Raw genomic sequence first — 14,799 nt, 5'->3', positions numbered from 1 at the left:
AAACCCTACTAGACACAAAGTCTAAAAACTAAACCTAACGGTGGGAAGAATTTTGCTCCGACTATTAAACCAACTTCAATGGTTACAGTCCAAGGTAATTGGATGCCTTTTTTTTTTTCTTTAATCAAATTTTGAATAGAATTTAGATTTTTTAATCACTTTTATCATTCTGATCTTCTCAAAATCTTTTTTGGACTAGACGCTGATATGCGATTATTTATCTGAACCAAAGAAAATAAAAACAAAAAAAAAAAGAGAAAAATAAGGTATAAAGAGTTATTAATTAAATGCTATCGCAAGTTCTATTAATTTAATTTAACAATCATAATTAGTTATTGATATTGGGTGAATGAATCTTAACTAGAACTACCGGCGGAGCTTGCAAGCAGGGAAAAAGCTCTTGAAGGATTCGAGAGCACTAACGCTGCAGACTTTATTCTCAAGGTGAAATAGAGACGAGGCTACTATAACTAATTGAGTAAATTTTATATACTCTGTCAGAGTCGGTGTATATATTATTATAGTTGGATAGATGACATATGAGTAAATTTTAAATTTTAAATTTTAAATTCAAATTTTGTGCATGTATTATATATTTAATGGTGACTTTGTTTGGATTCTTCAATTTTTGAAAAATAATTTTTTCATATACAATGTTACAGTAATACACAAATAAAAATAACTCAAAAAACATATATCTATATAATATATCAAAAATAACTCCAAATATACAAAAAAAATACACCACTATCCATCACTCTCCACCACCACGACCACCACCTTACCGTCACCACACCAACACCCACAGCCACACCCACAACTCTCTCTCTCTCCGTCCATCTTTCCTCCCTCTCTCCTCCTACTTCTCCATTTTTCTTCCTCCTCTCTCTCCTTCTCCTTCCTTCTTTATTATTTCCCTTTCCCCGTCCCCCAATTTCCTTCCCCTTCACTGACCGCAACCCTTCTAGTCACGATCAAATCTGATTGCGACCAAAAACTTTGACCAAGATGGTCGTGGTTAGAGTAGTGGCTAAAATTGCAGCCACCACCCTCCAGCGGGAGAGGGGTTTGGGGTTGGGGGGAAGTAGGAGAGGGGGGAGAAGGGAGGGGAGGGGATGGGATGATGGTGGGTAGTGTAAAATTTTTTTTAAAAAATATCTCAAAAAAATTGTAAATTATAAAAATACTCAAAAATATATTTTAAAAATACCTCTAAAAATAATCCAAAAAATATCTATACTGAAAGTTTTTCATATACACAATTACAGTAAAGTTTTTGAAAAGTACCCCAAAAAATAGCTAATCCAAATAAAGTCGGTGATAGTCTATACACTGACAGTGCATATAAGATTAATTATTACTGATTTCTGTTTATATTTCCCAGTTAAATTTATACGGTTATTATTGGGTAAAAAAAATACATAACGAAAGCAAGAGTTTGGAGTCCGAGGGATAGCGACAGAATTGACCGTCTTCACTCACTTATTGCAAGAAATCCAGCACGTGCCAGACTCTAGAGTCACGCGCCCAGACGATCTTCGATTGCCTCCATTACATTAGTTCCCGTTCTTTTTCCTCTCGTGAAACTGGTAGCTGCTGGGTCTAGGTGTAGTTGCTGGGTCTTGGACGGATATGTAATGTTGAATTCTAACCTCACTAAAAGGTGTAGCCCCTCTAATGTCACTAATTAGATGAGTAAGTTTTAGCTCAGGGCCCGTACAAACTGGATTACTACTCAAGCCCACTAGAGTTCAGGTCCGAACTCAAGTTGAAGCCTAGTTAATTGGATCTTTTACTTGAGTAATAATTCCGCATAATCATGCGTACACTATATCACAATTTAAGATTTAATGCACTGTGTGTCTGTCTATTTGGTAACCTTCAAATACGCACAAAGAAGGTGGGTCTGCTACTATTAAAGTACATCCACCTAAGTCAATACTTTCATTTAAAAAATTCAAAATAATATCAAGCTTACTTCTTAAGAATTAATTGAATTCAATGAGCTTGCAAGCTAAATATTCTTATCTGAGATTAACTCGAATTCGACTCAACTCGAATGGACTAAAGCCGGCTTGGGTATGAATCCACTCTGGTCACAACTCCCAAGCTCTGTTTTCAAACTCGGACCGGACCGGCCGGTCGAACCGGTTGAACCGGGAACCGGCCAGGTAGCCGGTCCGAGTCACATTAGAAAACCGGAAATTTAAAACCCGGTCAAAGCCGGGTTTGACCGGGTTTGACCGGGAAAAAACCGGTTTTTCCGGTTCAACAGTATTTTTTAAAAAAAAAAATTCAAACTTTTTAATATTATGTTTTGACCCCCTAAATTGTTAAAACTTATTGATATACCTCAAATATTTGATACTTTATAAATATTGTCCTAAAATTTGATGTTATTTTTCAATTAAATTCATAATTTTAATTCTAAACTTGTTAATATTTATTAAATAATATAAATTGCTACTTGATTGTTCTAATTTCTTTGTATTTTCTTGTTAAATATATTTGAAACATCAAATATATATGAATATGCCTTTATTAATATCAATATATTATTAGATATTATATATATAACATTTTAATTTTAAAATAATTTTTATTTATGACGTCATCCGGTTCGACCCCTATCGACCTCCGGTCGAACCCATTGACCCCTGACCCCTGACCTCGGCCGAGTCGCTATCCGGTCCGGTTCTAAAAACATAGCTCCCAAGCCCACTCCGGTGGCCCTTGGCCCTCTGAGTTTGGCCGTTTGAAGGCGGTCAGCCAGTCACTCCAATTTTGTGTGTTACTGTAACTATTATAGCTAGTCCAAAATTTTAGCCCGCATGAGACCTTTTGTCCAAGTGGGCGGTGATGAATCACCGTATACTTGTTACTTTATTACTTTCAAATAGTTTCTTCGGACGGAAATGCCGGTTCGCTCTTCTTTTTCTAAATTAAATTATATAATTATTATGGTTGCGATTAAAAAATTTTAAAATTTTTTTGTTTTACCCGAACGGTTCAGCCCTCCTCAGATCTGTAACCGCTCTGGAAGGTGTAACACCATTTATACATGGTGTAACATCATCTGTACAATGTGTAACAATTGAACAACAGCGAGTAAAATAGAACAATATTTTTGTGGATCCCACACGGCGTGAAAATCGAGTTACAAGACGTGATCTGAGCCGCACAAATTTTTTTAGCTTCATCCAGGCCGTGAACTGCCTCTGACAAACCGTCCAGACCCCTCGTCCCTAGCAAATGCGAGAAGTGTAGCACTGTAAGCTGTGGACCCCAGGATTTTTATTCATTTCTTTATTAATTACACAGATTATTAGGAGGCTTCCAATATTTTGATTGCTCCTGCGCTAGAATGAACGAGTAAAACGAGAAAATTAGAAAATCCAATCCAAGGGAGGCGTTAATGCACTGTGTCTACTGGAATTGGACCCCAGAACTGCGGAGGTAGCTAGAGATGAAAAGTGGGGGAAGTGCAGCCCCTGTAAATGAATGGTTGAGAAAACGGCTAAACGCATCGGTCAAATTGCGTGTGGCAGCTATTCACCAGACAGATAGCCCACCACCAATTATTCGGGTGGGCCGGGCCGGGCCGGGGGTTGTTGCTTGCTGGAGGCAGCGAGTCGACGCGGTTTCTCGTCTACCATTGAATTGAAAAGGGCTGGAAATTGGAAATAATTAGTAAATCCTATTCTACGTATTAGTGCGCTTAACAGTTGATTATTAGTACATTTAAGTTTTATTTCATTTACCATGCGAATTTACGCCTTCATACTTAGTATATAAACTACTTGCGCTTTCAAATCGAGTTTGGAGCTTGGAAGATCCATTCTCTAATCAACACACAGAGGCCATTGGATTTGGATACATAATTCAAAAAAAACCACACTAATAGATTATTTGATTACCAGGTTGTCAAACCCAATTAACATAGCATCAAGATTTGCCCCACTGGAATTTGAATAAGCTAATTAAAACCTATTGCCTAAAAGCTGAAAAGAAACTCGACCTTTTTTTGAGTCGCCAACATCAACATCCCTTTGCCTATAAAACGCCACCTAACTCATCAACCATGCAAAGAGCGTGGCATCCATTTGCCTCTTAAAAAAATTGTTTGTTTGGATCTCAATGATAGTCAACATAGGATGACATTTACAGGGATTTAGATTATAAATGTTTTAACTATACTAAATACTAACAATTTTGACGTTGCCTAAATCAGATGGAGATAGACCCAAATCATTTTTTTCGTTTTCTGAAAAGATGTGAAATTATGCACGTAGGTATGCTGCAATATTAGTATGCTTCCATTTATGCATTTTGAAATCTAACCCTCGTGTCCTATATATATATATATATATATATTCAAACCTTCTCATGCGTTCATAACACGTTACAGATGCTTATATAAAATAATCAAATCGACTCTCTTATCTCTACATCAATTTCTTGTTCAATAGGCACGCAAGTTTTTGCAATTAAAACGTGTTCTTGTGCGGCAATATTTTGACACAACCCAATGTGTACGCGGCCAAATGCTTGGGGCGTCAAGAAATCCATGGTCATGGTTGTGTGCTAGGTTTTGGTAAACATGCAACCACTGGCAAAAAGTTGTTGGGGAACCAAACCCCTGGCCAGGATGAGGATGAGGAGGATGATGATGATGGACCGAATGGAATTATTGCTTCATCCTGGGTAGTCACATCACGCCATTGGAGAATAGGATCGACGCATGAAAGGGAGTCCCAAGTCCCAAGTCCCTGCCCTTATTTGCATGCTGCTTCTCAATTGAATTCTCCCACGGCCACAAGCAGAAAGTAGTAGTGCTATTACTTTACAGGCTTGCTAAAAAACGACGGGAGTGAGCCATTGCCTGTCACCAATTCGCCACATTAAAAAATGGTTCTGCTTATAAAATTCAGATAGGTGTATAATGTTCGTCTACTCCAATGATGATTCAGTTTCTTTCAAGTTACTTTTGAACCTCTCTTCAAGTCCTCCCATCCCCTAGTATAGGATTCTATCGAGGGCGCTGAAGTAAATTCCGACTTCCCATCAATTAGTTGGCTGTGGTGGCGGAGGTTCAATGAAGGTTAATTAATGGGGTATTTACGTCCCTATCCCATATTAAGTTGTGCAGTATTATATCCATTTCAAAACAGTGACCCATATTAAGAAAAAAAAAACTAAAAATCGTGGAGGAGCTGGATTAAAACCTCCTTTCGTGTGGTTTTGATCTTATTCAAGAAGAAAAGCAAAAAAAAAAAGAAAAGGATTTTGGGTATCGAATATGGTATATGCATGGTGGTAGCTGTCGAAATCTGTTTAATGCTACCACATTTTTAGTTGAGCAAATTGGCGACAGCTTAGTCATTAAACCTAGCAGTAGTAATTATGAGTTACCTAGCCAATTATAGCATTCATCATTTTGCTTTCTTTGCCTACTATAACTTCTAATTATTATTCATGCATGTGGAAAGGACAGAAGAGATCGACCTCTTATACTTGACAACAATAAGTAGGTAAATAACTTTAGCAACCAGTTATATTATAGTACGTAACTCAAAAAAAATCCAAAGATAGGTCCGGATTGCATTCTCAATTATTATTGCACATTGAGGAAGCTTAATTATGGGCCAAGATTGATGTTTATTAGTATTAACTTTTTCATCTTTCTTCAAAATTAAACTATAAACCGATAAACAACCAGGATTGATGTACATTATCTTTTGATTACTCCAGTATCACTTTTTGTGATGTGGTGTATGTGAAATAAAAAAATGGTTAAAAATATAAAAAAGCAGATTGGGAAATGTGTTTATGATGTTCATTGCACGTAGAGTGGCACTGTGACAGCAGAATAACTGATATACAAAATCGTTTAGAAATGAGACTGATTAGGCACATTAACTATTAATCTATTATCACAGTTTAAGAAAGCAATAAACAGTCTATAAAACAAATAAGGAAACATCTCAAAATTGCTAACATGGATGGCTATGTCTCTGCGAATACACTCCTAAACCTCAATGCTTTACAAATAGATTGCCATCACCTTCCATTGCCACGAGACCAGTAGTGTTTTTTCTTTTTTTTGGCAATTACGTAAAACATTATTATAAACTAGTTTGCAAAAGTAAAAGGTTATCGGGAAATGATTTGACATAATAATATATTTTGGGACCAATATAAGAATTAGGTTATTCCTTACGGAAATGCTTGGATTGCTTGTTTTCGTCGGAAAATATTGTCGTTTTTCGTGATCACATTTCCCTATCACCTTTTTCCCTCACATATATCAAATCGCTACAGTAATTTTTCCATGAAAAATGACAGAAAATGCAATCCAAACACAACCTAAATCAGTCGTCTTGTAATTGAAGTACCAAATGCGAACAGTAACCGAAGAGACAAATGTGGAAGCAATTTTCAACGAGAAGGACAGCCCCTTGTTCCCTCAACCTTTTGCCTTGCTCTTCTTTACAGGTCAAGCCGTCGGTTTTCACAGCCATCTCCTTCATCAGATGACATCATGACAATACGAGATTTCCGCACCTAATACTCTCTGTCGGTATTTACCAGGTGCTTGTCCTGTTTTAGACATATATACACTAGGAGTCGAACATAATATCCGAGATGCCATTGATGAAATTTAAGTTAAAAAGTTCACACTCTTTTCTAAAAATTCTCTTTATATATATTTTTAATTAAATTTATTTTATTTTACATATATTATATTATTATAATAATTTTTTTTGTAAAAATTCTGAAAACTTATAGTAATCCAAAGGGGCTCCTAGTTTCTTTAATTGGAAAATAAATTTATTTCTCTAACAAAATTAATAAGAAAATTGTTTTTAATCAAAACTAAATGTAACCCCCAACACGATCTTATCAACGCATGATTGTTTGCCTTTCGCTCCCTAATGATTGTTGAAAATTTTGTATTATTAAGTGTCAAAGTAATAAGAAAAAATGAGACATGTAAAACTTGAAAATCGCTAATTAGAAAATAATAAAACAACGTGTCTTAAAGTGATCAAGTAAAAAATATATTTTGAAGTTTTTGATTCTTTGCATTGAGAGAACAAATATACTACTGTTCAAGTGAGTGTGTTTGGATTGATCTATTCAAAAAAAGTTATTTACCTGCATCTCAAGTATATTTTTCAATCACCTTCATAATTATATTTTATCTCGTATATATCACATTACACACGTTAAATTATAAATAACTTACCATCTTGGACTTTTTTTTGCGTTGCATAATTTAGTATATAACAATAACGCATCACGTACATAAAAAGTGACAAATATGATCTATAAATTAGTCTTACTTACACTTCAAAACAAAAATTTGTTTATGTAGCATTTAAGATAATTTATTATCTCAAAGACCTTGAGCGTTCTTAACCCAAAATTCTCTTACTTGTCCTCAAAATTTGTCGCTCAAAATTCTCTTACTTGTCCTAAGTGGCAACATTTATTTTGGTTTTTTTTTTGTGGGGTGGGGGAAGGTTGGTCGTGGAAGCTGTAAGAACTTGTATAATAGTAAACAGGTAAATTTTAAAAAATGAAACTTTCTTAAATTAATTCTCAAAAAACTTATTTCTATTTAAAGGGTGAAAAACTTATTCAGTAAATGCATTATTTCCCTAAAAGATCCCTTCACTGGATTTCACAACTCTTACTATAGAACAATTTCTGAATTAGACATGTTTGGATAGTGTATTATTTGAAATATTATTTGGAATAATTACTGTAGCACTTTTTGTGATGTGATGTATGTGAGATAAAAAGGTGATTGGGAATATAAAAATGTAGGTTGAAAAATGTGTTTGTGATGCAAGCAAGATATTATTTAAAATAATTGAGGTATCCAAACACTCCTTACACTATTTGAGAATTTCCTCAAACGTAAACCCCTAAAAAAAAAAAAAGTAAACCCCTAAAAACAGAAAAGAGAAGAAGAAAGTAAGCAAACAGCGGACAAACGGTATTGCGTAGGAAAATGTCGGAGGGTAATGTTTGGAACCGAAACACGTGAGCAACGACGAGGAAAGAGAGGAAAGTCTCTTGACATTTTTGCTTGGATGTTGCCGCCTGTATAAAGCCGCTGATCAGATCAAAACCATACTCTCTCTACTCAAGAGGAGGACAATTAGGAAGAGGGAAAGAGAGAGAAGGAGGCGTAGAGGGGGAGGTAGTTGGAGCAGATACATATATATAATCAGCTCAAGCTACAACAGACACTTCTCCCTTCTTTTCTTTTCTTTCCCAATCTCTTTTTCTCCTCACCGTCTTTCTTTTCCTCCATTTCATTCACCATGTTATCCTTAAATGGCACTAGTTTTCTGGTAATTCGCCCTAAACCCACTTATGTTTGCACATTTTAAAGCTATCCTACTTCTTAATTTTCCCAACTTTGCCATCTAATTTTTTGATCCAAGCTAGCTTACTTCACCAAATAAAGATTTTACAAGAAAAAGAAAAAAAAAAGTCTCAAACCAATCCCATTTTGATTTTTGTATCTGAGCAAATCTTCCAAATTAAAGATTCAAACTTTTGCGCCAATGGGTATCCCCTGTTTTGGGAAAAAAGACGCAAAGCTAACACGTTTGATTTTGATTTAGTTTGTTGATTATGCTAATTGATTTTGTTTTACAGGATAATTCGCTTTATGGGGTGTCCAGAGGCGTGGTGCAGCAACACAGAAGAGTTGCACCTCCTATGGTGGTGGTGGCGTCGGTCCGCTCAAATGGGAGAGCAGGGGATCGAAACGTGAGCGTTTTGGTGGAGACTAGTCTGAAGGAGATTAGAGATGCTTCACCAGCACCACCGGCTGACAAGGACTCCAAATCAAAGGTTACTGGCGGAATTGGTGACGTGTACGGTGAGGATACTGCCACCGAGGATCAGTCCATTACGCCTTGGACTGTCTCTGTTGCTAGGTGAGAGATCACTTGTTATATCAGCTTTTAATGATTTTTCGATGATTCCAATGTTATGATCGTTACTTTTTGTTTGCAAGGGAATTAGAAATGTCTTTAGTTTATTAGTGAAAATCTCACTGCTTGTAGGTGTGGTTGTTAATAAAGATGCAATATTTATGCGTGTGCATGCCCGCGCGCTTTTTAATCATGTTGTTTTCATTTTAACTGTTCAATTGGGCCAAAATATTAGATTTTTTATTTCTTTTGAAGTTTAATCTAAATCTAGTTGGAACTCTTTAGCTAATTTCTAGTTAATTGAAAATACGGTGCAAGTTCACTCTGTTTTACCCTTTCAATTAACAGAGTGTATTTTGAGTAATAGACTCCAAAGGTTTTTGTTCTTCTGTTTATTTTGTGAATTTGTCAGCTCTTAAGTTTCATGCTCTGGTCTCTAAACCTTCTAATATTCTGGTACATGATGGATGTTTTTCGGGCATGTTCTGAAACATGATTCTTGTATTTTAATTTCGTGCTGCAGTGGATATCCATTGTTGCGTGATCCACACTATAATAAGGGGCTTGCATTTACTGAGAAGGAGAAGGATGCACATTACTTGCGTGGTCTTCTTCCACCTGTGGTTGTCAGCCAAGAACTTCAGGTTTTGTAATCTTTCAATATTCAATTTGTCTGTCTAATTCACTCATTTTGCTGCTGCTAACTCAATCATTCTCTTCTATCATTCTACCGAACAGGTGAAAAAAATGATGGCAAATATTCGTCAGTATCAAGTACCCCTGCAGCGATATATGGCCATGATGGATCTTCAGGTTGTTGAACAATTAAGTTGTTATCTGCATTTTTAGAAGTGTTTTCTAAACCAATTTAGTTCTGTAATTTTTCTCTGCTTTGAGTTTTATCATTTTGCAGATAGTTTGATAGCGTCTACACTCGGAATAAATCTTAAGCATAACACAGTGTCAGTGTAAAATATGTATAGTTTGACTTAATAAATAAGCACGTGATACTATACAGTGAAGTCTGAGAATATTACAAAACCGATTCATCTAATATTTATGTGGTCTTAAATAGTCTGAATACTTAATATTTGGATTTGTTTTCTTCTGGTTTACACAGGAAAGGAATGAAAGGTTGTTCTACAAGCTTCTCATTGACCATGTTGAGGAGCTGCTTCCAGTTGTTTACACTCCAACTGTGGGCGAGGCTTGCCAGAAATATGGGACCATCTTCAGACAGCCACAGGGTCTCTTTATCAGTTTGAAGGAAAAGTATGTTTTGTGTTTTGCATTTGACAGCAGTTTTACCTGGAGTTCTTTTTCTCACATTTTAAGACTTGGCTGTTTAACATTTGTCAGAGGAAAAATTCTTGAGGTGCTGAAAAATTGGCCCCAGCAGAAGATTCAAGTTATTGTTGTCACAGATGGTGAACGCATTTTGGGGCTTGGAGACCTGGGTTGCCAGGCACGTCATCACCTTTTGGTTTCCATGTCTTTTACTTCTTTGATGTTATCACGGCAGGAAGAGGGTTTTCAAGGAAGAATTCTTTGCATTTGGTCATACCTTAGTAGGCATGCAGATATGGGCTTCTATTAATTAGCATATGATCTTTTTCTTATCCATCTTTGCTTGTTACCAGGGAATGGGCATACCTGTAGGGAAGCTCTCTCTGTACACAGCTCTTGGTGGTATTCGTCCTTCAGCTGTAAGTATATGCAAGACCTTTACTTTGTTCATTTGTTTCAATTGGCTGGTAAAGAAACTTTAGCAGCACTGCTTTCCTTGAATAGCTATCATGCTGCAAATAAAGGTTTTAACTGTGGTCGTTAATAACCTTTTCTTTGCTGTTGGTGTGTTATTTTATGGGCCCTTTTTTTAATCATACCTAAGAGCATTAGTTAACCACTGGAAATTGTTCTATGCTCAGAGATTTAATCTTGTTTTTCATTTGGACTTGTGGCTTAATAGAAGACATATGCTCCAACCTCCAATTGGTACAACGTCCAAGGGCAAAAATATGTTCGTGTACTGCCAATAATGGCAAACTTTGTTTATTGCTGTATGATTTTATTTTTTTTTATCTTTTCGTAGAAAAGATAGATTTTATTTTATTTTATCTTTTATTGCTGTATTAAAATATCATGATAGATTTTCCTGTGGAATGGTTTCATGACATGACCTGCTTCACTTTTGGCTATGCACAATAGTGGCAAAATATAGTAAACGGTTTTTACTGTTTTTACAGTGTTTACCTGTAACAATTGATGTGGGTACAAACAATGAGAAGTTACTGAATGATGAATTTTACATTGGGCTCAGGCAAAGACGAGCAACAGGGAAGGTTAGAAATTTGACCTTCAAACTGCTTGACATGAGATATATTACCTGGTCATTCATTTCTTAATTAAGTTAGATTGTTTTGCCGTCATCAGGAATATGCGGAGCTGATAGATGAATTTATGTCTGCTGTCAAGCAGACCTATGGGGAGAAAGTCCTCATTCAGGTTATGCACATTTCTGAGATTCCATTATATGGAGCTATTAAGTCAATGTGCTCAAATTGTCACTGTCTGTCTGCATTTTGCAGTTTGAAGATTTTGCAAATCACAATGCTTTCGATCTTCTTGCAAAATATGGCCCTACACACCTTGTTTTCAATGATGATATTCAGGTACAACAAGTCGTTTACTGTTCCACTAAATGTTGGGCCTTTAGCCACCATGGTCTTGGTTCTCTCCCAAGAATTGATATAAACATTTCACACATTTTTCAGGGGACAGCATCTGTGGTCCTTGCTGGGCTTATTGCAGCACTGAAGTTAGTTGGAGGGACCTTAGCTGAGCATACTTTCCTATTTCTTGGAGCAGGGGAGGTAGTTCTTGTTTCCTGTCTCCAAAAAAAAAAAAAGAAAAAAGAAAAAATGCATAGTGTTTATACCATCAATTGAATGTTTCAATCTTCTGGTCTGCCAGTGGTTTGAGACTGCATGTATAACTTATGCAACTTTGTCCGTTTTCCGGCCAAATTTCCTACAAGTTCTTGTTTTCTGCTTTTAGTCTTAAGGTACAACATTTGCTCCTATCCTTCTGGTAATGCAGGCTGGCACTGGTATTGCTGAGCTCATTGCTCTTGAGATGTCAAAGCAGGTGAAAACTAATTGAATGTGTTGCCTTCTATGTGCTGTATGTGCTTAGTTTCTTTTGAAGAAGCTCCTTGAGAAGTACATAGCAAGAGGTGAAAATTCAACCTTCTTTTGCAGACTGGAGCTCCAGTAGACGAAACTCGTAAGAAAATTTGGATGGTGGACTCAAAGGTGTTAAACCTTCTCCTAACCCATCTTCCTACCAGAAAAAAAAGGAAAAGAAAGAAGAAATAGAACTGTCATAATACTCAAATTATTTTCACTGTAGGGTTTAATTACGCGGTCTCGCATGGAAGGACTTCAGCATTTTAAGAGACCCTGGGCTCATGAGCATGAACCTGTTACAAACCTGGTGGATGCTGTCAAGGTCTGAGAAGTCCTCTGTCGAGTGCATGTTTTTAAGCTTGTGTGTTTTTGTCATCTTTATCTTTCTTTCTTCTTTTGCCAGGCAATCAAGCCAACCGTGTTGATTGGATCATCAGGAGCTGGAAGAACATTTACCAAAGAAGTTGTTGAAGCTATGGCAACCTTCAACGAGGTGATGCATCCTCCCTCCCTTCCTTGCTGGGATTTTGTTCAGTTTATGTTTGCATAAAACATTTTATATAGATCAAAACACTGACATTGTTCTTAATGCAGAAACCCGTTGTACTTGCCCTCTCCAACCCAACTTCACAGTCAGAGTGTACTGCTGAAGAAGCCTACATGTGGAGTGAGGTGATGTTATCATACATCTTTGTTTCATGTAGTCTTCTGCCATGCTGACTTTTTGGTGAATCTTCATCTCTATCACTGCATGACACTGTTACATCTCTTCTTTGTTCTATGTCTACTTCAGGGTCGTGCTATTTTTGCTAGTGGTAGTCCATTTGATCCAGTTGAATATGATGGGAAGGTCTATGCATCTGGCCAGGTGTTAATCCTCATAATAATCTATCTGACACAATCTTATCCTCAGGATATGTGCCTTTTTGGACTAACTATAATACATACATATCTTTTAGGCAAATAATGCGTACATCTTCCCTGGTCTTGGTCTGGGTCTGATAATTTCTGGTGCCATCCGTGTCCATGATGATATGCTCCTGGCAGCCTGTAAGTTGTTGCATATGTAATTATTAGTCATAATTCTAACCACCATGCCATTTGTTTGTAAGTATTCAATTTTAATGTGTGTGTCTCTCTCCCAGCTTGGGGTCAGCCAAAAGAGAGAACCTTAAAATAAATCTGAGAGCAACATGAGTTTTAATGGGATGGAAATGCTGCACTTTTGCGTACTTGTCTTTCCACACTGTCTAAAGTTCATTTTGATACCAATTCTTTAAATTTTTTCAGATGCTTTGTGTGTTTTTTTATTACATATTTCGGGATTTTGATACCAATTCTCTCACTCTCTAGGACCTAAGTTGGACGATAGCTAAAGTTCATGTATGAAAACCATATTGAAATGCAGATGTTATAGTCATAGGATCATCCAGCATCTCTGTTAGTTTGTCTTTGAATAGTTTGAACATTACTTGTTTTGAAAAAAAAATTATTTGTTACTCAAAATCTCTGGTATTTCTGCTTTCTTGAAACAGCTGAAGCTCTGGCTGCACAGGTCACTGAAGAAAATCTTGAGAGCGGTCTCATTTATCCCCCATTCTCTAATATTAGAAAAATTTCTGCCAAAATTGCTGCTGATGTAGCTGCAAAAGCATATGAGCTAGGTAAGATTTCCTGCCATGGGACCATATGTTTTAGCTTGAGTGCATTTTCTGCGATCTATAGCTTGACTCTTGGTTGCTGTACAGGTTTGGCTACTCGTCTGCCTCAACCAGAAAATTTAGTTGCATATGCTGAGAGCTGTATGTATAGTCCCGCTTATAGATGCTATCGCTGAACCAGTGAAATGTTCTATAATCCATGATTTGAGTAGATCACTAAATTTTTGTTGTCATTCTTCACCTAACGTTTTACCACTTTTTATGTTTTTGTTTTCCTATTTCAATTGTTTATTGTTTACTTCTTCCTGCCAGTCACAGCAGGCAGGTAGATGCAAGTAGGGTGATTAGAAGGGAAGCGTTCTGTAATGTTGTATCACGGTATAAATGTAGTTTGCTAAATGTTGTGCGTTACAAGAAATGAAATCAAAAGTTCTGCTTAAAACCATGCCCAAGACCAGATTGTTGAATTACTATTTTGTTATTTCCTCTTTTGAACCTTAATATGTTACATTTTGCCCGGGGGATGGTGAAAGTGATTGTGATTTCAGCCTCAGCTAGAAGCGTCTGGACATTCAGGTGACGCGAGGGCACATAATATTGCAGGGGAAGGAAGTGTTTGCATTCCCTTTGGACTGCGAAAGGAATGTAATTGTAGTAGAAGAAGCCTACTAAATTTGAAAGAATAATATGCATAAGAGGAAATTAGAATACGAGGTTATCTTCAATTCTGGGGCCCGTACAATAAAACTGTGATTTGGCCGTTAGCCTGTGAGTGAATGTTGAGCCTTTTATTGTCCTACCATTGAGGCTTGGTTTTGGCTGCTGCCTGACCAAGTGAACGAACGCCTACAAATTCCTGCTGCGGGAAAACCTCACTAATATTCCGGTTTAAGTTTTAAAAGGCGTAAATTTGCTAACTTTTGAACTGTTAAAAGCAGCGCCTGCGTCTCCTTCGTTTGAAGGCCCTGAACAAGTAGGGCGAGTCATCGAGAC

General features: G+C 36.8%; 1 protein-coding gene across 1 annotated transcript; it reads left to right on the top strand.

The window, feature by feature from the left end:
• Window positions 1–8,153: 8,153 nt before the first annotated feature.
• On the top strand, window positions 8,154–14,251 carry LOC140005889 (NADP-dependent malic enzyme, chloroplastic-like). The gene is made up of 20 exons (XM_072047076.1): window positions 8,154–8,366; window positions 8,677–8,960; window positions 9,481–9,601; window positions 9,696–9,770; window positions 10,078–10,229; window positions 10,317–10,422; window positions 10,598–10,663; window positions 11,204–11,299; window positions 11,391–11,462; window positions 11,546–11,629; window positions 11,732–11,830; window positions 12,057–12,104; window positions 12,218–12,271; window positions 12,369–12,467; window positions 12,549–12,638; window positions 12,740–12,817; window positions 12,939–13,013; window positions 13,105–13,195; window positions 13,681–13,809; window positions 13,894–14,251. The coding sequence occupies exons 1-20, from the start codon at window positions 8,337–8,339 to the stop codon at window positions 13,980–13,982; spliced, it is 1,938 nt and encodes a 645-aa protein (XP_071903177.1). The 5' UTR covers window positions 8,154–8,336; the 3' UTR covers window positions 13,983–14,251.
• The last annotated feature ends 548 nt before the right edge of the window (window positions 14,252–14,799 follow it).

Source organism: Coffea arabica, chromosome 4e (genome assembly GCF_036785885.1).
Source record: "Coffea arabica cultivar ET-39 chromosome 4e, Coffea Arabica ET-39 HiFi, whole genome shotgun sequence".
Lineage (NCBI taxonomy): Eukaryota > Viridiplantae > Streptophyta > Magnoliopsida > Gentianales > Rubiaceae > Coffea > Coffea arabica.
This window is presented reverse-complemented; position numbering and strand designations above follow the sequence as displayed.